Genomic DNA, 26,330 nt, shown 5'->3' with positions numbered 1-26,330 from the left:
ACAATAGCTATACACCTGTTAAAACATTCTCAACATGACCTACGTGATTCTTAACCATAGCTACACGCCTGTTAAAAACATCCTCAACATGATCTACGTGATTCTTAACAATATATATACGCCTGTTGAAACATTCTCAACATGATCTATGTGATTCTTAACAATATATATACGCCTGTTGAAACATTCTCAACATGATCTACGTGATTCTTAACAATATATATACGCCTGTTGAAACATCCTCAACATGATCTACGTGATTCTTAACAATATCTACACACCTGTTAAAAACATCCTCAACATGATCTACGTGATTCTTAACAATATATATACGCCTGTTGAAACATCCTCAACATGATCTACGTGATTCTTAACAATATATATACCCCTGTTGAAACATTCTCAACATGATCTACGTGATTCTTAACCATAGCTACACGCCTGTTAAAAACATCCTCAACATGATCCACGTGATTCTTAACAATATATATACGCCTGTTGAAACATTCTCAACATGATCTACGTAATTCTTAACAATAGCTATACACCTGTTAAAACATTCTAAACATGACCTACGTGATTCTTAACAGTAGCTATATATCGGTCTAAAATAAAAACATCAAACTTTCCGTTAAAATTACATTATGGAGAAAAAATGTCTCTTGAACAAGAAATACATCTCTGTTACCAGGAAACCACAACTGCCAACTCTTGAATCAGTGAGCAATATTGATTTTTAGAGAAAAAACTAAAACAAACTCAAGTTATTAGTTTTACATATATGTATATATAATGCATTACAAATAGGATACTCACCTGCGCGTAACATAAAATTATTGTAAGAATTTTCATTTATATCTGCCAGTCTGTCTCTCATGGCAAACACCAGTTCTACTAATGTGCTGATACACTTGGCAGCTTCGACGTCATCTTCCTTACATTAAAGTAGTATTCAAATTTTATAATATAAAAATATTTGTACTTTAAATATCTGTTTCTTTCTATATTTAAATTACCATTACTACCATTGCTCTCTGCATATTCTGACATCTCACAAGTCAATCTCGTGACAGGAAAATCAGTACTATTATACATTTCATCGTAAAGACTACATACGTCATAAGAGACTGAAGTTAAACAGAAAAACAACGACTTGCATACTTTGAAGTCTACATTAAAATACACATAGTTAACACTAGCTCTAGTATATTTATTTATGACGATTTTCGTTCCATCACTTTAAAAGTGTTTTGTGAATACCTTCGTATGTATTAAGTACACATTTACATGTAATTTATCAGATTATTTTTTATGGTTGGAATTTAGTTTGTCTAGATGATCATAATGTTTTACCCATATGAAAGTTATTTGAATATGTTATTAAGCACCCTAAATCCCAAAGGCTGTTAATATTACTATACTTCCTCCCTATGTTTCATTCTTTAATAATTAGATGAAACTACAGCACACACAAAAAATTACATCGTAGGTTGCAAGGGCTACTTTTAACGAAGTTTAATATTTTCTATTTCAAAGATTGAAATATGAGGCTAAAATCATTTGTCGATCTGGGAGTTGTATCCACTACGGTCAGTAGGTAATGTTACTGCAAGTTTATATGAAGCAAACCAGGATAATCTTGTATGATTGTTTATAACTGAAGACCTTTTAAAATATTCTTAATCAGAGTTCAAGATAAGAAGTCATCCTGAAACAAATGGCTAATTTAGTTTCTACTGTTAAAAATGATTATTTACAGGGAAACAACAACAGAACTTTAATAAAGAGATTCTTAGGAGGAGCCAACATCACGTTTTCTAAAATATCTAAAAAGTACTTATTACAAATTATTACAAATGATATGAATAGAAAAATCGAATCTTGCAAAATAACAAAGAACATTCTGAAAGCTGAATTTTAGACCATTTAAATGTGAAAAGAACATTACAAGAATATCTGGTGGAATTAATATTTGCTTAGGTACTTAGTTTGTTAAGGTGCACATCCAGTATAATTGTTGGAAGAAATTAGTGGCCAGATTGGAAAATGTCTTTAGAAAGGTTGTAACTTTTAAAATTATTTAGCAGACAAACCCAAATTGTACTTTCAGAGTTACGATCTATTAAGAAATTGTTACTTTAACAAGCAATTTTGCAGTTAGAAGTAAGAAAAAATCTGAACTCAGTGTAGACCCAAAGAAATGTTTTTGTCCCTCGCCGTTTGAGAAAAGGCAGAGGCCCAGTGTTTGAACTGGTGACAGATTTAGTCACTGTCAACATAGAAAAATTTTATATGAGAGCTAATGAAGATTATTTGGGAGACAAATAAGCAGAAATGGAATATTGTCATTGAAAAAGTACACATAACCCAGGTCTTTATATCTAATGATGAAAATCGGAATTGTTTGGTATCCATTAACCTTAGGAATGTTATGACGAAACTACTTGTCAAATCAAATACAGCATAATAGTCCTTTACAGATTCTTATATGGATATAAGAGAGGATAGAACTGTAAATCTTAGATAAGCAAACAAATGGACCAGTTCTTAACAAGCTTGGCACATTGATAATTCTGAGGTATTACATGAGTTCTTTCTTCAGTGGATCAGTAAAATTGGCATTTTGCAAAGAAATAAGCTGTATGAAAAGCATGCCATTAAACACAAAATGTCCATAATGAACTTTTGCGTTTGTATCTGAGAATTAGGGTCTTCATATCAGCAGGGTATTTGGTTTTTAATTAACGAATATAGTTAGATTTTTCATTTTCAATCGAGAAATTGTTCAGAACTACCTTGAAAGAATAGACTTTTAAACTATTCATTCATTTTCAAGACAAGATGGACAAATTTGTGGAACTACATCAAACCAATCTTGTTTCTTCTGTTCTTCAGTTAACCGTTTTCAGATGTGACACTCTATGTAATTTCTATAGTATATTGTTTAAACTAGAAGACTTATGTATGGGCATGGAATAGAAACAAGTTACACGTTGTCTTCACTATAAATTACTGTATGTAATGTAATTAACTGATTCTTCAGTTCAGAACTATACATTGTTAACTTTGGTGTGACATGAGGACAAAACTCAACATTTTTTTAATTGAGAGGCTCTTTACAAGTCGGCTTTATTGTAATTAGTATATTATACTTTAAATGTATGTGCAAAGCTCTCTTGAACATTTGCATATTATGAAATATTTTAGTAGATTAAAAAAGAGATACGTGTGTGAATTTTTTGCACCATTGCACAAGAATATCTTTGATGACCAAACGCATCTTATGGTGAATTTGATGTATTTTCTTGGGAACATGACTATTAAGTCATATGTGCATGTATTGAACATTAAAATCAGTTACCAAGAGTTAAAGGGGAAAAAGTCATTTTATGGAGTGTTACATAAGGTTTTACACGCGTAAATGTTTATTCTTAAAACATTGATAAAGTATTAAAAGAAAACAAATATTAAGATCTAGATGTGCAAACAGTTTCTTTATGTTTCTTGGTTGCAAAAACTTTTAAGGTTAATGGAATGTTTTCTCTTCTTTCCGTTTATTTGTTTGACATTAAACGTTGTGGCAACAGTGTTATGCAAATAGTGTTTCTTTGTTGTTTCTTTCGACTGGTATTTCCCAGAAAACTTGTACCAGGTGTATTGCTTCTGTAATAGTATATTCTTTGTAGTTGTTATATAATTCTCTGGATCTAATGTTTGGAAATAAAGGAAGGGACAGAATTCTTTGTATTGTGTGTAAATTCATGTTTATGTAATTAATTTTGAAAGTTTAATGTGAAATATTTGATGACTTTTTGACAAACATATTCACACGGTTGCCACATGGCTTTTTCCATTAAGTTGAAATGAAATATCAACATATAGTTTTTAGAAATAACCAGCTCTTTATTCACACACTAAAATTTGTTTTCACCAAATGAAAATTTCTATAATTTCAAAATTAAGAACTCAGGATTTGAGATGCCAGAGAAATACACATTAAGCTTCGCAGAGTTTTTCCTTTCTTCTAATTTCAATTTCTGCTTCAATGCTTTCAGATGGCACGAAAGTGGAGTTTTGGTTTTTTTTAAAGGTTTATTTCAAACAAGAGATTTTGCCTGGTGAGACAATTGAAAGAGCACTTTACCTAAGAAACTGCATAGAAGTATACAGAATGATCATCTCGACTGCAAGTTTAGTAATGCTCCATTAAGGTGGCGCAGCGGTATTTCTTCAGACTCGTACTGCAAGAAATGGGTTTCGATAGCAGTGGTGGGCAGAGCACAGACAGCCCTTTGTGTAGCTTTGTGCTTAATTAGAAACAAACAAATTTAACCCAAATATACAATCTATTCTAGAAATGGAAGAGAACGATTTTATAATTTTTTTGAATACGACAATAAAACGTAAAAGTGAAGTGTTCGTTCACAGCAGGTTATAGAAAACCTTTTTTATTTTGAATCGGGTTATTCATATCCATAAATAAGATATAGAATTAAAACTTATCATACACGAGGATGCTAAATCTGCTGTGTATGAAGTATTCTGTATTCGTGGTTTAATATACAGGACAACTTTCTAGGCTTTGAAAATTTGAGGTGGAAAGAACGTGAAACGGTTATCGGCAAAAGAAAAATTAAATGTATCAAATGTGGACAAGTTTACGATTCTTTATGTAGTTAATAATCAAATGTTAGTAATATTTTTAATTACTAAAAATAAAATAGTTATTGGAACTTCTGGCCCGGGGGGTAAACTGATCCAATATTATGAATCTATTTAGTATACTAATTTGAATAAAACGTGAACTGTTTATGTATATTAGGATCTCTTTAGAATATCTGTGCTGTACATCTGAAAATGTCGGAACCATTATTCTGCTAAAACATTTTTTTTTTTAAATTTAAAGAAAAAATAGGGTATTTGTAAAATGAAATGTAGGGTATTTAGGGTATTGTAAAATGTAGGGTAGTGAAATGAAGATACTTTACTTCAGTGTACAAAAAATAAAATATTGATAAATGTGATAACAATTTGATTTGGATAATGTTCGTGTGTTGTGCTGTTTAAAAATAATCATATGCTCATCCACTAGAACAGATTTTCAGTGTTTTAAAACAAAACTTCTTTTTTAGTGGCTAAACCAGAAGAATGGGAAACACCGATGCAGGGCATTTACTTAAAAGTTTTCTTATTATTTTTTAAATGAGCTTAATAATAAATTAAAGATGTAGTAACTAGGATGCACAAAAGTTGAAAAGTATAACGTTTTGTTTATGACTTCATTCAACACTGTACACACACACACATATTGTATATGTTTATGAACTGTGTACAAAAAACTATTTGGTTTACATACAACTTATGAATAGCAGTCCCGTGTTGCACAAACCTGCTTTAATTCTTTAAGAACAGGAAAGATTTTAATAAAAAAGATGAAGCATTCCGTTTCGTTCTGCCTTCGCCCTGCATAGCCAAGTGGTTAAGGCACTCGACTTCTTATCCAAAGGTCGCGGGTGCGAATCCCTGTCATACCAAACATGCTAGCCCTTTCAGCCTTGAAGGCGTTATAATGTAACGGTCAATCCCCCTATTCGTTGGTTAAAGAGTACCCAAGAGTTAGCGATAGATGGTGATTACTAGATGCCTTTCCTCTAGTCTTACACTGCTAAATTAGGGAGGGTTAACACAGATATCCCTCGCGTAGCTTTGCGCAAAATTCAAAACAAATCGTTCAGCCTCAACTCAACCACTACTAGGAGTAAGCTTCTGAACATATATTATATTTTTAATAGTTATATTAACTTACATAAGCCGAGAAAAGTAAAAACTATACTGTTACCAGATGTTACGTCTGTTCGCAAGTTTATGTGAAAATATTAGGTTCTAGCCATTTATGTATGCATTACTGCATGATTACGTAAGTTATTTTGTTTCATTTGAAAGTTGATTATTTACATCCGTATTTTGACAACTGTAACGCATCAGTACTAATAATACAATATTTATATTAATCGGTTAAAGTATAAATAAGGGGATATTTTACTGTGACCAAACATTTATTGTTTTTATTTCTAATCTCTAGTAATTCCAGAACAAAAAATCATAATTTATATTTATTTCCTAATTTTTATGATGGTTACGAGGCCGGTGAAATTGACAGATCCTTTATAGTTCGAGTATAAAAACTATAATTGGCAAAATATATTGCTTTATTGAAGACAAACGTTTGAAATGTATCTAGGAGATTTTTTTAGACGAAGAATAATTTTTAATTCTAACATGAAAATCGCTTCATACTCGAACTGTAAAGGAAACAGCCTCGATATGTTCACAAACAAATTTTTAGTAAAAATATAGCGGAACCCCTCTAATGCAGCCACCTTCGGGACTGAGACAAACTGGCCTGATTAGACGGGTTCCACTGTACATTATTAAGGATTATGTAAACAAAAAAAGGAACTGTGATTGAATGACCGCTTTTAAGGGGTGACCGAATCTAAGGGATGGCCGCTTAGAGGGGTTCCACTGTACTTCATTGAAACATCTGGCGTTTTGTACGGAAAAATTGCAATCTAAATTTTTATGAAGGTACACTTTTGTATCAAAAGTTATAGTATAAATACTTAGCTCATGAATATTATAAATTGGCTTCATCAATTCCTATATTGTTCGTTACGCTTTGGGCCGTTACAAAGAAGCGCTACACTTGGATTACACTTATTTGATTTCATATGGTCACGAAAGGGGACTACTGGTGTTTAATTAATTTTCTGTATTTCTCGCGGAGCTTATATGTATTACTTTAAATACTTTTATAAATTACTCTGACACTAGAAAAGTAAAGTTACTTTCTAGATTATTTTGCCGTGGATATCGTTTTCATCCGATGGTAGTTCATCTGGCAGCTGTTGGACTTTCATTTCAAATGACTGGTATAACTCGGAGAGACGTGCTATAATGTTTCTTCGTTTCCAAGTGACACACAGAAGGTCAAATGATTCTTTTAATTTATTTCCAAACACAACAGAAAGTCGAGTTTAGTCTCATATTATCATGTTTTAGAGTTCTCTAAATCATTAAAACATGAAGTCGTAGATTGACAGATGCCTTAACCAAATCTTGTTAGAAAGAATAACATTTAGTAAGCACGTTACCTTAAATGGATTTATAATGTTCTGAAGTGGGAGTTTCTGATAATAAAGGGAAAGAAAATGTACTGTAATGGGGTATACGTACATGTGACATTGATAAATGGTTTTGGATTCATGCTACTTTTACACAGTTTATTCAACATCACAAGGTTTTATCATGTAACATTTCATCTGATAAAGGAAACACAGTACTATTACTTTTTAATGGTTTAAATATTTCAGCAAATAACATAAATTCACAGTTTTAGCTTTATTAAAGTTAGTATAAGCTTCTAATAATTTCTTATGTACTGGCTAGCGAAATTATTAAGAGCCATGCATAACAACGGATTGGGTCATCTTTTCCCGAATAACAACCATGATATGACGTTGCACAGAATCCAAAAGAACTGAGATCCCAGATTGTGGTGGAAAAGATGTCAGAAAAAACATTTCCTCGAATCAAATCATGCATGTTCAGCTTAGGCATGGCATATAGAAGTACTGTCGTCTTAGAAGTAGCTGTCCCCATCAGAGTATACATAAAACACATTGGTATTTATGGTAGTTAATCATAAATTATGCTGAGGTGTGTTGTGTCATTCATTCTGCCTTCTGGAGGGACGAAAGGTTTAGGGTATGTCAGGAAAAGATGTCTCAAATTATAAGTCCACCACTTCAGGGTTGAACATTTGAGACAACATAAGAGGGGTGGGTTTTTCTCGTGAATCTTTTCTACTCTTCTTCCACCTATGTCTAAACAAAAGGGTAAAGGGTACCACATTATTCTTAATCAGTCCTTATTTGTCCAGTGTCTACACTTTTTACACTATTCAAAGCATTTTAGCTTGTTGATAATTGAATCCCATGGATTATGCAATGTTTTTTGTTGTTTTTTTCACTGTAATAGTCCATTTGTTGCAGTGTTCTTCGTAATGTGATGTTGAGGATTGGTGTGAAACGCTCTGTACTGAACGTCTGTTAGTTTCGTTTTGTTTCATGGCAGCTGAACTTTACCATCATGTCTAACTTCTTTTATCCTCTTTTTGTCATATTTTGCATCTACAATTCTCCTTTGAAGAAGATATTTTATCCAATTCATTTCATTGTTGGTAGATTTGAATGACCTATTTCTTAGAGCAGCTTACCAATGAAACTGTCTTGCATACTATAAAGCCTATTTTAGATTTTAGTTATTATTTATTGATTTTATACATTACTAAATTTTCTTTTATGAACTTACTAATTTTTAGAATAATCTTTTAACTTCACTGATGTAGCAGTGATAACATATCTCTTATTATAAAACCACTTGCAACTTTGTTCAGAATTCGAAAGTATTCAAAAAGTGTGCAAGTCACAACTACTGTCAAGTCTTTGTTTGATACCAGCTGTTCATATTTTTCGGTTCAATATAATTTTTGAGGGTCCTAAATTGTATTGTTCACAGGACATATTATGTCAGAAAATAATTTGATAAAATCATGAAAGACCAGATATAATTAAACCAAAACTTTGTTACTTATGCTTCTTAATACTGTCAAGCTGTGTAACCTTTACTGTATCTTAGTTTATTATATAACCAAAATGTGTACGTTTTAAACATAAATTGTGATTGTAAAATCTGTCTAAGGTTTTTGTGTTTAATTAATATTTGATTTATATTTTTGCTGAATTTCTATCTATCGAATTTCTATCAAGATTCCTAATACTAACTGAGGTCAGTCGTACGACTATATTACATTAGAAACTTATTCTATTCTACATTCGATTATTGTTACCGATTATCTACGTAATACGTTATGGTAACATTCTAAGCTATCTTTTAGTTGAATATGGTGATACAGTATTTATCAAGTTGCGATTTTTAAGGTAATTTTGTTGGTGAATGCGATATTATACCTCACTTTTTTTTTTTTTACTCACGTCAGAATTCTGGTGGAGAACATGTAAAATTTAACGGTTTACTATAAAGGTTTAGGGTAACTATTCAAAAATAATTTACTTGTTTTTGATTTTTTTGTATGTTTATTTACATACATAAACTTCAAATACCAAACGTTTCAAAACGTTGCTTCTATTACAGAATTTTATATATACATTTAAATCAAAAGTTAAAATTTACTTTTCTTCGTTCATTTAATAACTGGTAGATATGAAAATACAGAGTTAGTATTTTGGTATCACATACACACAAGTTGAAACAGGACCGCGTTCAGCATACCGTGTGACCTACACAAATCGATATGTGTGTTCTAATCTACAGCTTGATACAAAATGTGTTGACATCAATTCATAAAATTGTAGTTCAATAAAATTTTGAATGTAGGTCAAAAACCCAATAACAAGACAAGGTGCGCGATTTTGGCTCATGCGATCACAGGTGCGTAAATTGGAACATGCTCGCGCAAGTACTTGTTTTGGTACAAGCGCACGCATTTCAGTAAATTGGTGGGTGTTGATTTTGGCACGCGCAGGTGTTGATTTTCGTAGATGCGTGCGCATGTACGAAAATTGGTACATACGAGCGCAGATGCTTATTTTAGTAGATGCGTGTGCAGGTGCAAACCTTAAAGCATGTGCGCACTGATGCTTATTTTGGTAGATGCATACGGAGGTGTTGATTTTTCCACATGCGCATGCATGTGCATAAATTGGTACATGTGCACGCATATGTTTATTTTGACAGATGCGCACGCAGGTGTTGATTTTCGTAAATGCGTGTGCATGTGCGAAAACTGGAACATTCGCGCGCCGATGCTTATTTTGATAGATGCGCACGCAGGTGTTGATTTTTGTACATGCGCGCGCTGATGCTTATCTTGGAAGGTGCGCGCGCAAGTGCAATAAACGGTACATGAGCGCGCAGGTGTTGATTTTCGTAAACGTGTACGCATGTGCGTGCAGGTTCTTATTTTGGTAGATGCACGTGCATGTGCGCAAATTCCTACATGCGCACACAGGTGCTTATCTTAGCAGATGTGCGCGCATTTACAAAAATAAGCACCTGCGTGTACACCCACGAAAATTGGTACATGCTCACACAGTGCGAAAATTGGAAAATGGGTGCGCCGATGTTTATTTTGGTAGATGCGCACGCAGGTGTTGATTTTTGTAGATGAGCGCAGATGCTTATATGGCAGATGCGATCGCAAGTGCAATAAACGGTACATGCGCGCGCAGGTGTTGATTTTTGTAAGTGCGTGCGCATGTGCGAAAATTGGAACATGTGCGCGCAGGTTCTTATTTTGGTAGATGTGCGTAAATTGCTACATGCGCACACAGGTGATTATCTTAGCAGATGTGCGCGCATTTACAAAAATAAGCACCTGCGTGTACACCCACGAAAATTGGTACATGCTCGCGCACGTGCGAAAATTGAAACATGCGTGCGCCGATGTTTATTTTGGTAGATACACCACACGTGGGTGCGAAAATTAGAACATGCGAGCTGGAACATATTTCATGAAAACACTTACGCCTATACACAACTACCTAGATAACATGTAGCTAACCCTGTCATACGTGAAACCAATACCATGATTATACACACAACGACATCAATGTGATACCTAGCTCTTGTCATATCCTGTTGTGTAGCACAAAGTACCGGGACGCGAAATTTACTGCATAACCGTGTAAAGTGGGCTTCGTTCAAAATAGTGGTGATACAGATAAAAAAAAGTACACGTTCCTATCCCACTACTCTTCTGGTCGTATTACACACGAGACCAATAATCTGCACACGTGCATAATTATACCGATATGATATCTATCTATAGTCCTGTCACACGTGAGGCGATAACCTGCACACGTGCATAATTATACCGATATGATATCTATCTACAGTCCTATCGTATGTGAGACCAATACCCTACAAAAATGAATAATTACAGCGATGTGACGCCTATCTATTGTGTTATCATACGCATCTAGTTAGTCACATCAGACGTGAGACCAATAACCGACTTACGTCGATTACATCTGATCAGTCGTAACACACATAAGATCATTATTTGATCTATCACAGATAACTGGATTTTAAGATTATTAGTAAAACTTATGTGATGATATTTAATAAAGAAACGATTAAAAACAAAGATAAGCATTTTCAAGCCAAAACAGTTAAGTGAACACTTAAAAAAACCCAACTAAAACAATAACCTTAGCATAAGTTACTTTTAGTATAACTCTGTACAGGAGCAATTTTATGAACTTTGTAAGATATAGCCCACTGTGCTACTTTCGCTAAAAGGACGAATTAATTATTAACAAAGTTGTAATGAACAATGCACCTAGAAAAAACTGTAATAACAGCTTCTTAAACCTTGATTTTTAAAATCATTGTAATTCAAGTAGCTTTCAGAGCGGCCCGGCATGGCATGGCCGGGTGGGTTAAGACGTGCAACTCTTAATCTGAGGGTCGCGAGTTCGCACTCCCATCGCACCAAACATGCTCGCCTTTTCAGCCATGGGGACGTTATAATGTGACGGTCAATCCCGTCAACCCCAAGAGTTGGCGGTTTGTGGTTATGACGAGCTGCCTTTCCTCTAGTTTTACACTGTAAAATTAGGGACGGCTAGAGTAGATAGCCCTCGTGTAGCTTTGCGCGAAATTCAAAAACAAACCAACGTTTAGCGTAGCGTCAAACTTAAGCTCTTCAGGGGTGATTTTTAACAATGTTGTAGTTAACTTACCTTTTAGCGTAGTAGCAAAACCACATATCTTCAGGGGTAATTTTAACAACGCTGTAGTTAACTTTTAGCGTAGTAATAAAAATACAGTTATCCAGGAGTAATTTTTTTAAAAATGTCGTAGTTAACGAAGTGTGTAAAATGGCTGGAAACGGAAACGTTATTAAGTTTACTGTTTTATCTCAAGAAAACCGATTAAAAGCGTTGAATTTTTCGTTTTCTTACCAGAAAAAAAAAATCATCATATCGCCACTTCTTAACATTACTGTAATGTTAGTTGCAAGTTGTTTTACTTGCTAATTTTGCCATAAACCGGTAAAAGTGTGAAAGGTGTAAGTCGGTAAGTTGATTACTCCATGTCCTACTGCTTGAAACTGTGAAGTAATGTTCTTCCCACGAGACAGTTTTTTTAATGCTTTGTTACTGGATACGTGAAACGTGTGTTCCAAACTTGACCTGGATAGGTAAATCTTTCATAATTTCGGTTTGTTTTCGTCTCTACAGTTTGCTGTTGGTGTTTCGGCCCTTCCAAGAGAAACTAAAAGATTTTTCCAAGTACAGCGTGCTATGTTTTTCACATCTGAGTTGCTGGAGTTTGTTTTAGTTCTACTCTAATTTTGTTTGGTGTTAAAAATGTTAGATTTATTTGTCATCACCCATAAATATAATTTAACATTTGTTTTCTTCTTTTCCGACCGTATCATTTTATGGGCTGATATTATCTTTGTTTGCACGATCATGTACATATCTCTAATGTATGCTTACACAAAAGTCCTGTGTTTACAATATAGTTCCTTGTAGAGGTTTAGTAGAGATACACCGATAGTTTTATTTTTATACATATCAAAACACTTTAAAAATAAAGCTATGTGTCTGTATAAAAAAATTCAGTTTTGACTAGCATTACGTTTCTTTGTGATTATGATTCAACATATTTCATTACTTTGTTTACAAAACGTGGTATGAGGTGTAAATGTTTTTAAACGAGTGTAATTATGATTTCAGGTATATCTTCATGTTGATTTGCTTATTTCCTGTCGGAAGTCTGTTACTATATTTGGGATAGTTACCGCTAGTTGTACGTATTCTTTGTTCTGTTACAATTCTGTACTTGTTTAATTGTTAAGTCTGAGTTATTTTCATATTTTTAGTTGTTTATTTGTTCATTACTGATAATGTTTCTTGCAACTTCTGTGTTTGTTGTGTGTTTGCGGTTGTTGGTTGTGTGTGTTATTTTCTTCAATGTTTATACCGTTTTATATCTTATTTACTTGAGTGTTTATATTGTTTTTATGTCATTTACTTGACTGTTTATATTGTTTTCATATTATTTACATGAGTGTTTATATTGTTTTTTATGCTATTTACTTGATTGTTTATACTGTTTTGTTATTTACTTGAACGTTTATATTGTTTTTGTGTTATTCACTTGACTGTTTATATTGTTTTCGCATTATTTACATGAGTGTTTATATTGTTTTTATGTTATTTACTTGACTGTCTATGTTGTTTTCGTATTATTTACTTGAACGTTTATACTGTTTTTGTGTTATTTACTTGAGTGTTTTCATTTCTCTGTATTTCGAGCAGTATTAACAGTTGGCTGTTTGTTGTTCATCATGTTGCAACATTTGGACTTTCTCGCCATAACCCACACATTATGTTCCAGATCTTTAGGTAAGCGCTACGTGACGAAGTCTTTGTCAGTTGAAGCAGTGGGTCACAATGATTGCTGGCGCCTCAGCTGTGCTGTTCCATGGTGTTCGGCAAATCCCGCACGACATATTTCATATCTGTAGACATAACGTGGGTTACAGTTACTGTCGATGTTTTAGCGCCCTCAACTGTATATTTGTAACATCACAGTATGACACCGTTTTGTTTGTGTTGTGGTGTATTTTCTGCGGTTAATTTGATTATTCGAGTCCTTTATTTGGTTACTGCTGAAGTTATTCGTTCTACTTTGTTCGCACGAATGGTTCGACTTTGTAAACAATTTTAACTTTACCGCCGTATCGTCGTGTACGAAGGTTCAACTTGGCGAGGAAGTCGGTAGTGAAATACTCCAAGGCCACACGACAAACGAAATTGACAGCGGTGAATTCCGCGTGTACTACCGCTCAAAATAATAAAAGAGGGCAGTCTTTGCTCATATATGTTAAGCACTATTTTTTAAGCCCAGTAATGCCTGGTAGCTTTGCTGGTTACGTATATTTATTCCCAGCATGAAAAAACGCCTTTTATACGGTGTCTCTGCAGATTTGTTAACCTGTAAATAATTCTTTTTGTGGGAAGTACTCAACCGAGTGAAATTCTTATTCTGTTGGAGTTTGTTTTGTTTTAAGTCACACCTAAAAACAAAGTATCTAAAAGAACCAAAATTCATCAACAGTGGAAGTGAAAGTATTTTCTTAAATAAATTATTTTAAGTTGTTTTAGTAAAATGTACAAAACTGAAAGCAATATTCATTTCTCTAAGTTTAAACAGTCTTAAGTATGTTACGACACTGAACGAAATATGTTTAATTCTCACGTGAGGAAGTTCACATCGACGAGTTCAGTAACTCGGCTTTTCGATTAAGTAGGATATCCTGTCCCACGTGCTTCAAGAGGAGTACGTTTCAGTAATAACAATAACCTTCCGTTCTTTCAATTATTCTGGCCCCGTACTTTATTCGAGCCGCATATACATACTCGTCTATCCTAGATATATGTATATTGAAGTATTTCAAGTACAAGGCTTTTTTTTTTTTCAGGCCTTTAAACAGACTTGTTCTTTTTGAAATTCTGAAAGTTAAACTGTTGTGTCATGTTTTCTTTGAGACCAGATCTTAAAGTTTGATACCGATTCGTGTATATTTTAAAGTAATAGCGATTTTTAGTTTTAGGAGGAAAACATTTACAGAATATCGATCCGCAAAATTCGTCGTAAAATGTAATTATTTATAAAAAAGTTGTTTTATGACTTTCTTTCTCTTCCGTAATGTCGAGTCTTTAGAAAGGACTGGCTCTTATCAGAATATAAAATTGATGGAGGCTTATCTCAGTTGATCATAATACAAGGAAAGGAAAACTTATCTGTTTTAATTATTGTTTTTGTGGATGAAATACGCTTCCTTGTTATATTATAATTATTATTATATTATATTATATTATATTATATTATATTATATTATATTATATTATATTATATTATATTATATTATAATTTCACTGCAGACGTAAAATCTTAATTTACTTTACTATTGGGATCTTCTGATTTTTCTCATTCAGACAAATCCGTGGTAATTTACGACACCTCGCTGTTTTTCCATCTGGCGCATTGATACGTTCAGCCGCTAAAAAAAGTTTTATTACTGACGTGTCATATATATAGTTTTACTTTCGTACTAAATTTTGATTTAAGCGTATTTTTTTTATGTTCATCATTATTGTTCTTGCAGACTTGCTTAGCTCTTTATAGTATATTTTACTTTACATGTTCTAGTAAAGAAGGATATCGTACTATCTGGGGTTGGATTAAAACTTGTGATTACGCCATATTTAATATTATTTGTGTACTTCTGTAATTATTAGTAAATGCTAACTTAGCGTAGAAGCTTGGATATATCTTATACCATAATGTTAACGTTTGATATTAATAGGAACTTTAAACGAGTTTAGTTGTTGCTGGTGGTTATGCATGTTCGTACGTACGTGTAGTTAAAAAAATATAGTTGGTATTTTGGTGGTCATGTGATCTGAGTTCTGACAGGAATTAAATAAGGGCAGTAGAATATTAATATATACAGTATTTATAAGTAATTGAATATTAATATATACAGTATTTATAAGTAATTGAATATTAATATATACAGTATTTATAAGTAACTGAATATTAATATATACAGTATTTATAAGTAACTGAATACTAATATATACAGTATTTATAAGTAACTGAATACTAATATATACAGTATTTATAAGTAACTGAATATTAATATATACAGTATTTATAAGTAACTGAATACTAATATATACAGTATTTATAAGTAACTGAATACTAATATATACAGTATTTATAAGTAACTGAATATTAATATATACAGTATTTATTAGTAACTGAATATTAATATATACAATATTTATAAGTAACTGGTATTAAATTATTGGTAAATTTCTATCAAGCAGCTGACCCTAAAGTTGGCCGGAGGATCGCTGAAAGTAGGTTTCTTTGCTGTGCTTCACACAACGGAAAACAGATGTTTTTTTTAAGTTTCCGGCTTCCCACCTGGTTGGCTAGGTTTGACAGGGCGATACAGCTGACTGCACGGCACTGAAACACCAATGGCACAAAAGCGTTAGTTAGTCTAATGTATCTCCGTTGTTACTCAATGTACTGGACTGACGTGAAGCAGTTTGGTTATCAGAGAGTACGTTTTGTAAAGTGGAGTTGACACAGGCAGTCGTGGAAACTGTTTTAATTAAAGCTGTGACGACAACATAAATATTAACTTATTTTCTTGTTATCTGTGCTATCGATGTGCCAGACTGACTAAGACTGTTTCGCCAACAGTTTCGTTCATCGTCGGATTGAGCAGGACCGTTTAGTCAGGATTCTGTTTCGCTCTTTTCTTTGTTTAATGCTCACTTGACTTTAATAAACAAATATTAAGTCTGCTCTAGGATGAATAGTTTGGTCGTTTGCTTCTTCCACATTCTTGGTGAATTAAAGCAACTTTTGCGCAAAACAAACTATGAAGACAGCAATGAGTTCCCCAGTAGACAGATGGAATTTAGTTAGAACATTAAGAGTGACAGTTAAGAAAAATATACCATATTCATGACAAGAACTGTCAGAAACCGTCCATTGATGTCCCTAATAGCTCCCTCCGGAACTCTTTCCAGCACGTGATGTATCCTCGTCGATACTGTAGTGTGTGGCCTCATCGCGGTATCTATTACGTCAATAACCCACCTGTAAGTATGCCAGCTGTGTAACCGCTGCTTTGTGTGTCTAGTTGTAGGTTTTGTGTGTTTGGCATCTCTATAGAATGACTCAGACATTATTTATAAAAATATCTCTGTAACTTCTGACTACGCTTTTTTTTAAACATAGGATAAAAACTTAATGAATATAATTTAAAATTAATTTAAAATGAACATTGCTACGTTAAAACTAAAAACAACATTCTACAGTATTAAAAAACACAATTTACATGTTTCGCTTCGGACTAGTCATCGAGATAATATAGGGCTAAATTATCCTGTTGATGACTAGTTGGTGTTAATTGATGTAATTTTGTGTATTTTTAACATACTTAGGTGTGTACATTTTAAACTGAATTAAGCATGAAGTAGTTTTTCTTATCCATTCTTACTATGCTGTCCGATTGTAAGGTCAAGCATGCCCAGCGACGAGTTTCGACCTTCATATATTACCGAATATTCTAGCCACCAGGTTATGTTAGGGTATGTATAGAGAAATTATTGGTTCTAGGTGGTTAAAGTTTAGTTTAGTTTGTTTGTAATTTCGCGCAAAACTACTTGAGGGCTATCTGCGTCAGTCGTACTTAATTTATCATTAATAGACGCGAGGCACCTAGTCAATGCCACTCGCTGCCAACTCTTTGAATACTGGAATTAACTGCCACACTATGAAGCTCCCACAAATGAAGAGGTAAGTATCTTCGGGACGGGGTTTCGAACCTATGACTCGCAAATCGCAAATTGTGTGTCGAGCGTCTTAACCATCAGAAGGTCCCAGGTCGTAGATAATCAAAGAGACGACTAACCACTGTGCAGCTAAGGCAGACGGAAGAGATGAAGGCTATGAGTCAAAGGTCGTGAAGAAAACGCATCTTTAATAAATAGAGAGTCCCGGGAAGGAATAGACAGTAAAAGAGAAAAAGCATTTTTGAAATTGAAATAATTGTGCCCAATAAAAATCAATTTTTTAATATTCTAATTTTATTATTCCTTAATAATTATCTCCAGATGTTAAATTCTAAAAGTGATTAAGTTTCCGTTTCACTGGCGCGTTTTCAGAAAGTAGCAGGTGCAATATCCATAATTAATTCTTTCTTTAGATACATTTCGTCAGTATTTTGGAATATCACGTGCCTTCTAAGGCGATTAATGACCGAAAGCTGAATGTATCATTACAATGAAAAATATAGGATTCTGTATTTAATATCCATATGATTTGCTGACTTCCACCTTCCCATCAAGGCAGAACATTTGTTTAACATTATTATTACCATTTCTGTATTTACAGCATTAAAATTAATATTTCTCAAAATGCTTCTTTAAGAAGACGTTTTATTCATTTTGGGCTTTCATATGTTTGTTTTATTTATTAACATATTTTAAAAACTTGGTGTTTTAGAACTTAAAATGTTTGTTTCTTGTTTATTTGTTTGTTTTTGAATTTCGCACAAAGCTACTCGAGGGCTACCTGCGCTAGCCGTCCCTAATTTAGCAGTGTAAGACTAGAGTAAAGGCAACTAGTCATCAGCACCCACCACCAACTCTTGGGCTACTCTTTTACCAACGAATAGTGGGATTGACCATTACATTATAACGCCCCAACGGCTGAAAAGGCGAGCATGTTTGGTGCGACGGGGATTTGAACCCGCAACCCTCAGATTACGAGCCAAACGCCTTAACCCACCTGGCCATGCTGGGCCGGTGTGTATAGAGACTGCCTTGACATTATATTATTAAAGGTATTTTAAAGACATTAAGTTTCAATATCTGTTGTTTTGAGAAGTGCAAGTAATTAGAATGTTATATTGTCTCTTTCCTAAATGTGAACTTTCACTTTTTTTTTTAAGTTTCGGTTGAGAGAAATTGACATCCCAGCCTTCGCAGTCATGTCATTCTCAACTTACTTTTGTTTGCCCCCCGCTAGTACATCGGTAAGTCTACGGTTTTACAACGCTAAGATCAGGGATTCGATTCCCCTCGCTGAGCTCAGCAGATAGCCCGATGTGACTTTGCTATAAGAAAAACACACGTACTTTTGTTTAGTCTATTGGTGGGACCGGTGATAAGTCTACAGGCGTATAACGGGGTTTGATTCTCCGCTATAAATACAGTATTTACAGGTTATAAATGCCTGCTTTGTTCTATAATGTTTTTAAAGAAGAAGAAATTTTTATTTTTGTCTAATAACAAAATATTTTCAGAGCTGAAATATCCCTTATCGATCTAACTGTGGGACAACGGTTAAGTCGGATTTACAACGCTGTAACACCAACGAACAAACGTACCTGTCTTACTATTTCTATCATCACTGTATTTCTTTAAATGCCAAATAACATCATCATCATTTTATTTTGACATATTGTCAAGTAACCTGACTAATCCTTACTATTTAAAATCCAGGATTCCCTGACGCTGTGCACCTTGGGAATTGGAACAGCTTTTGGAGATGGCGTGTTAAATAACAGTCCTCATACGGCCACCGTGATAACTAACGAACATTGTGAACTGCTCAGGATTGAACAGCGGGATTTCCAAGAAATATGGGAAGTAAGTTTATATACCGGTTGTGTATTCATTCAGTGTATGACTTATTTTGTAGCACTTGCTTATCGTTTGTAAAATCTGTGAATGGTTCATATTGACAGATCTAGCATAGTGTAAATATTTTATGAGCTGTGTACTCAGGAAACACTAGTACCATTGAAAAACGTATATTCAACATATGTAGAGAACAACAAGGCATCCTCAATAGCCGCGGCACTTGAAAATCTTAGTCGCAGTTGAGAGCTCATAGATCTAACTACAGTTTTCAGGTTGTCTTAACCTTGATCATGCCCAAGGTCTCATAGGTTAATTTACTTTAATCCTGCCTAAAATAATTTCAATTTGATGTTAGACTAGTGAGATTCTGATGAGTAATAAAATTGAATCGGTTATACATGTGCCTCACGCATGGTATTGCTGGTGCACAAAAATATAACTGGTAAAAAAAGGGAAAACTCCTGCTTAAAAGAATTTCAAGTGGCGCGACTATTGAGGATTCCCTCAAAGTTTCGAGTCTGTACCACTGGTAGACGAGTTTAGGGAGAGAGACAGGCATGAACAGAATGCTTATTTTAGATGTTGGAAGGTATCGGTATAAATGAACGTATTTCAGAATAGCGATTTCACTGCTCCGCGATATATTGATTTACTATTGGATACATTTATTGGACTTTCGCGGGTTATTTTTCTCTGAGTTAAATATTTGACCAGTTTTAACAGTGAGAGTTTGACGTTATGTTCTTAACACTTAATACACAGAACAAACTTTTTTTTCTAAATAGTCAATTTCTCTCAACAGTAAAAGCACTAACTCTCTTCACTGTAGCAGTATTATTTGTAAACTAGCTACAACCCTTTCAGAATTTATTAAAAGACACTTTTATAGTATATAAGTACATAAATTTAGATCATCAGCCACTGAAAGATCATACGTTGTATACGAAACATATTATTTTTCAATGTGAATTCATTTTTATTTTATATATGTACCAGCGAACCCATGATCCTATAGCCTACATTTCCAGACTAATTTAAGAAAATTTATTCCTTGAACCACAGGTTTGCACGTTTGCAGTTTAATGATCATTGACGTTACAATTCAAATCGCCCCCCGCTACTACAGCGGTATGTCTAAGGATTTACAACGCTAAAATCAAGATTTCGGTTCCCCTCGGTGGGCTCAGCAGATGACCCGATGTGGCCTTGCTATAAGAAAACACATACATAATTCATTTTCTTAAATCGAGTTACGAACGGTGATTTACGTAACGCAAGTCTATGCCAAATTTAGGGTTCGTTTCCGGTGAAGACGCGTAAAAGTATTTTCGCAAAATACTCAGGTTCTCTAAGGGCTTGGGTGAGAAGTTTTACCTATATCCAACTTCGGGGCCGAAACGAAAAACACTCAGGTTTCCCTAGGGGTGGGGCGAGAAATTTGATCTTTGTGCCAAAATCGAGATCAAAACGTTTCGTTTGGTGGCCACCATTTCAGGATATGTTATGTGACACACAGACGCTGAACCGTATTATATAGATATATTCACTGACCCTTCTACGTGCTTTGGCAGTAAATAATTTAAATGCCACTTTTTAGTCAAGTTGCTGTGTTTTATTGTCTTTAAAGTGGTCAAGTATTTAAAATATATCGAAAGTTGAAATAGTTTAAAAAAAACAAAGCGGTCAACATTTTGACCAACCATCCTACCGTTTTCTTAGTTATGTTATTTCACCTGAGCACTAATAACATCTTTTATTTGCACATACATTGACGTTTGTGGTTTCAGATTTTGCCTCGGCCGGACGTGGCCCAGATGTTAGAATGTCGGAGAGCTCATGGTTCGTGTCACGTTGCCACAAGCTGACAGTCCACTCTTTGAAACCATCGGTACGTTGTAACAGTGACGACCGAATCAAACTTTTCGATGAACGTAGCCTAAGTGCTGTCTTTGGGTACTGTTGACTGCTTTATCAGTTGAAAATCTGGGACGAATAGTCGCCAATATCTCTTTACACGAATATTCAAAACAAATAAACAATATTTTACCTTACAGTAATTTTACTTATCCGTTATTTAAAAATATACCCCTAGTGATGTAAAGTCGAACCTTTTTGCCTACTACTTGATAAAAAACTGTTTCTTAACGGTAGTTGAAAGGTGTGCTTTAATGAGTTACTTAAATCTTGTATAATTGTCACCATCCTGTATAACAGTTGTGTATATATATGTTTTAAAGCAAACGGTACGTATTTAAGAAGTCTAATATTTTGGAAAACCCGATTTGTTATATGACATGACACTTGAAAATTACCAAAAAGAACGTCACTATTAGGCCTGGCATGGCCAAGTGGCTAAGGCACCCGACTCGTAATTTGCGGGTTCGAATCCCCGTTACACCAAACATGTTTGCCCCTTTTAGACGTGGGAGCGTTATAATGTGATGGTAAATCCCACTATTCTTTGGTAAATAGTAGCTCAAGAGTTGGCGGTGGGTCGTGATGACTAACCGCCTTTCCTCTAGTCTTACACTGTAAAATTAGGGATGACTAGTGCAGATAACCCTTGTATAGCTTCGCGCGAAAATTCAAACAAACCTAACTAAACGTCACTGTTAACTTTTCAAGTCACACCTGGTAAGAACGAGAATTGACGTAAATACGGGTGACGTCTTCACTACAAACTCGTGACAGCTTTGAATGCATTGACGTAAACAGCTTGTATCTGACGTAAGTCATAATGATTTCGCAAAATATGTATTTTGATGAAACCCTTAAACAAACACACAGGTCTTTAGGACTTCCTTTCCTCGGTATTATGCAAACAAAAGTTTAAAAGCATTACAGGGTCTTAAAACTTCTGTGGCAAAAAATAAAAACATTTCTTTTGCCTTTATAATTCTTAAAATACATCTACACGACGAAATATAGCTTGAAGAAATAGATAAAGCAATATTCTGACGTTCAAAATATTCTATAGTGACATTTATGAGGGTAATTTGAGTGAATTTTGTTTTTTGGGAATATGTTTTGAATAACGTTTCACTTTTAGTGAACATGTTGAGTCCACGATACAAGTTGTGTTCTAAACTTACAATCCGTCAACGAAATATGATAGGTCTCAATCCAGAGTAAGATAACCCTAAAGTTATCCAATAGATATAATTGTTCTTTAGTATTCCATATTTTATTTCGTATTAAGACTTGATTTATCAGGATTTCATGCGTTAGTTTACGTTAATTCATTTCGATTCCACTGTACGGCTTAAAATCAAGGTCGCGTATATAAGTTGCTTCTCCCGTTCAGCAAACCCTCGTAGTTAGAGTTAAACCAGTATTTCCTGTGGATAAAACTAAAAATTCTAAATTTATTACGCATATGCAAAAACAGTAAATTTTGGATATAACACTTGTAACTAAGTTAATTAGTTGTTTAATAATTCTACCTTGATTTAGTATACAGGTTTGTAACTAAAATTACTGACAGGACTGTTTGACATTAATCTTAATTCTTGATATACCTATATAGTCCATATGGCTCTTCAAACAAAACTTTCTAAACTTTTCAATGGTAGAGGAAGGAATTTCCAAGTGGGGATGCTTGACTAGACATGTATGTTTAAAAATGAGATATTGAAAGTGTAAGGAGCTGCTTTTAGCTGCCCCTGTGCTGCCAAAGGCAGCCGAATCTAAGAGAGTCTGGGGATATGTCCCCCAAGAAAATTAATATAATATTATAATTCCCAGTTGCTGTATAAGTCAAGTATGTAAACTGGGATTGCTACAGCACCTCCAGTTCTGACGCAATCATTAATAACAGATTAATGCACCAAATCACCTGCAGTTCTAAGACTTTTTTGGTTAGAGTGTATTTAATAACAGAGCGTAACAAAAATACAAACCAAAATATTGCATCATTGCATGCATTCACTATGTATTACACATAGAAAATTAGTGTTTTCACCAAATTATATTTATCAGTCATTTATATTGAGTATTTGTAAAAGACAATAATATATATATTTTTCAACATTATGCAATATTTGAACCCGACATCTAGTGGAGAGTGTAAAAACAAGCCAGTAATTCGAAGGTTAATTTATATCTTAGGTTATGCAGGTGAGGAAGAGATTTCATGCCACTTATTTCTGGGTCAGAGGCTAAAAGTTGCGTGGCTTGTTAGTTAAAATCACTCTGATACTTGATAGGTGATTCATCGACCAAAACTATCTCCGATCCTACTTTTCGCGTGTCCTGGAAATGCAACGTGATGAATGGATTCAGACAACAACGAAGTTGCAGTTTACAGATCCATGAACTAGTCTAACATTACAGATGATTTTGAAATGCAAAATGCTTTTCTTGAATTTTCGGATATATTGTACCAGATGCGCTGTTTATCTTGTTGTTTAACGCTTCTTAAAATAAATTCAATTGGCTTATCATATTTTGACTGAATACTGTATTTATTTTTAAAGCCTCGAGTTTTAAAATATAGAATTCTATATTTGTCTTTGGTTTATTTTTTGTAGTTGAGCAAAAAAGTATGCAATTGAGGGGCTTTTGACTTTGGCCACAGTTTTGATATTTATGTGAAACATTTTTTTTTGCCTTTACTTTGGCTGTAGATGTAGTATTTATTACATAAAAGCGAACTGTTCATGTTCACCTGAGCTATATAGTATAACATACTCCTTCTTAGTAAGGAATGGATCGCATGGCTTTTGTTAGATATATATTATTCAGAATAAAAATACAGCACAGAAAAGGTTTTGTAATAATTGTTTTGCAAACCTGATATGTAAACCGGATTTACTATAGTCTATTTACTACTAAGAAAAACAAATTGTTCACCTGAATTTTGTTATTATTACTATTTATTCTATAAAAAAATAGGTCACTCTCTTTTGTTATACGTAAAATATTCACTATATGAAAGACTTGTTGTTAGCGTTTGTCTGTATCAAAATGTAATGTTCACTTTGGCCATGGTAAAGATATAATATTTACCACAAGAAAATCTGCATAAACTTGTAAGGTACAACACCTGTCAGATTTAATTTATCGATTTCTTCAACAATGGTTATTTTTCAACATCTCTTATCACACCAGGCAAATGAAATTGCAAAACCTCACGCCTAGCAGTAGACAACAAGTCCAAAGTAAGCTTATTTCAGATGTAAACAGGAATGCAAGGCTAATGTTTAAGAGGCAAACTGCATACAAAACAACAACTTAAAATTTGTAACGTGGTTTCATGAGTCGCAAGTTCTCGCATTAAAAATTAAAACAACAAAGTAGCACTTGACTATATATTTGGTTCCAAGGTTGTAAACTGCTGCAGGTAGTGTGAGTGATGTTCTAATGGCACGTGTTAATAACAACCAGAGTGTAGCGTTGCAGGACTCTGTATTATCGATGACATTTATTCCCACAAAGAAGCAGTTTAATTCTGATGGGCAATAATTCCTCCGAGACGGTAATACAACAAACCATTGCACTTGTTTTGAGCATCTTTAGAATGAAGTTGTCATAATAGTTATGCTGTGATATCTTTGAATCAATTGCAGAGAGTAAAAAATCCTGAAATAATATGTCTTTAATCATCTTGTGAGATTTATGTTACGTTACTCTGTTAACACACCATAAAAGGTGATTCAACACGATCTTAGGTGAGGGTCCTAATAAAGTGACCAGACAGTGTGAAGTGTACTTTAAAAAATATAAGGACCTGCGTATATTTCTGTTTAAATAAAGTATTCAGATTATATATAAAAACACTCACGCATACACACACAAAACGAAATGATTTATTCTCTTGAATGGGCTTCTGCAAGTAATATTTGTTATATACGGTTTTATTATAAAGTTATCTGTGCTTTTCTACTATTCATAGCTCCATATCATTAGATATCTATGAAACAAGACAACTAGCTGATGGGTCAGGTTTGGTTTGTTCTGGGCCCGGCATGGCCAGGTGGTTAAGGCCCTCGACTCGTAATCCGAGGGTCGTGGGTTCGCATCCCGGTCGCGCCAAAGATGCTCGCCCTTTCAGCCGTGGGGGCGTTATAATGTGACGTTCAATCCCACTATTCGTTGGTAAAAGAGTAGCCCAAGAGTTGGCGGTGGGTGGTGATGACTAGCTACCTTCCCTCTAGTTTTACACTGCCAAATTAGGGACGGTTAGCACAGATAGCCCTCGAGTAGCTTTGTGCGAAATTCCAAAACAACCAACCAATCAACCTTGGTTTGTTCTGAATTTCGCGCAAAGCTGCATGAGGGCTGTCTGCACTTGCCGTCCCTAATTTAACAGTGTAAAACTAGAGGGAAGGCAGCTAGTCATCATTACCCACTACCAACTCTTGGACTACTCTTTCACATACGAATAGTGGGATTGGCCGTCACATTATAACGCCCTCACAACTGAAAGGGAGAGCATGTTTGGTATGACAGGGGATTCGAACCCACGACCCTCGGATTACGAGTCGAGGGCCTTAACCACCTGGCCATGCCGGGCCGATGAGTCAGATAATTCTACTTTCGACGATAATTCTCACCAGGAGGTTTGATAGTACAATTTGCACACAGGTGATTGCACATATAAACAACTTCAAAATATCCCAGGATATATTCTTCCCTTAGAATCAGCTTCTGAGAATTTATCTTTAAACATTGGAATTGTCCGTGTAAGGTTTTACTACATTCATAGTAATAACACTAGCGCAACATACTGACAAAACATTAGGACCTATTTTGCAAGATGGGTCTCCTCCTCATGCTGTGCATACTGGCAACACTTTATTTGGACCTCTTTGCAAGATGTGGCTCCATCGTACAGATGGGCAACACTTTATTGCAACACACTTAGCAAGATGGGGCTCCACCGTCTGTTGCACATATTGAAAACACTTTATTAGGACATACTTTGTAATATGTAGCTCAATCTTGAATTACCCAGACTAATAACACATTATTTGGGCACACTTTGCACGACTGATT

At 34.4% G+C, this 26,330-nt stretch overlaps 1 protein-coding gene across 2 annotated transcripts in view; it reads left to right on the top strand.

The window, feature by feature from the left end:
- Nucleotides 1–26,330, top strand: part of LOC143252663 (rap guanine nucleotide exchange factor 4-like) — a 244,860-nt gene that overhangs the window by 84,311 nt on the left and 134,219 nt on the right. The window contains exons 1-2 of one of the 2 annotated variants that reach the window (XM_076505156.1): nt 15,979–16,784; nt 19,194–19,340. In XM_076505156.1, the coding sequence (XP_076361271.1) occupies nt 16,719–16,784; nt 19,194–19,340 (213 nt within the window). In that variant the 5' untranslated portion in view covers nt 15,979–16,718. Of the gene's footprint in view, nt 1–15,978; nt 16,785–19,193; nt 19,341–26,330 lie in introns of those variants that run through there. The other variant, XM_076505155.1, reaches the window with a different exon arrangement.

Source organism: Tachypleus tridentatus, chromosome 6 (assembly GCF_004210375.1).
Source record: "Tachypleus tridentatus isolate NWPU-2018 chromosome 6, ASM421037v1, whole genome shotgun sequence".
In the NCBI taxonomy this organism is placed as follows: Eukaryota; Metazoa; Arthropoda; class Merostomata; order Xiphosura; family Limulidae; genus Tachypleus; species Tachypleus tridentatus.
This window is presented reverse-complemented; position numbering and strand designations above follow the sequence as displayed.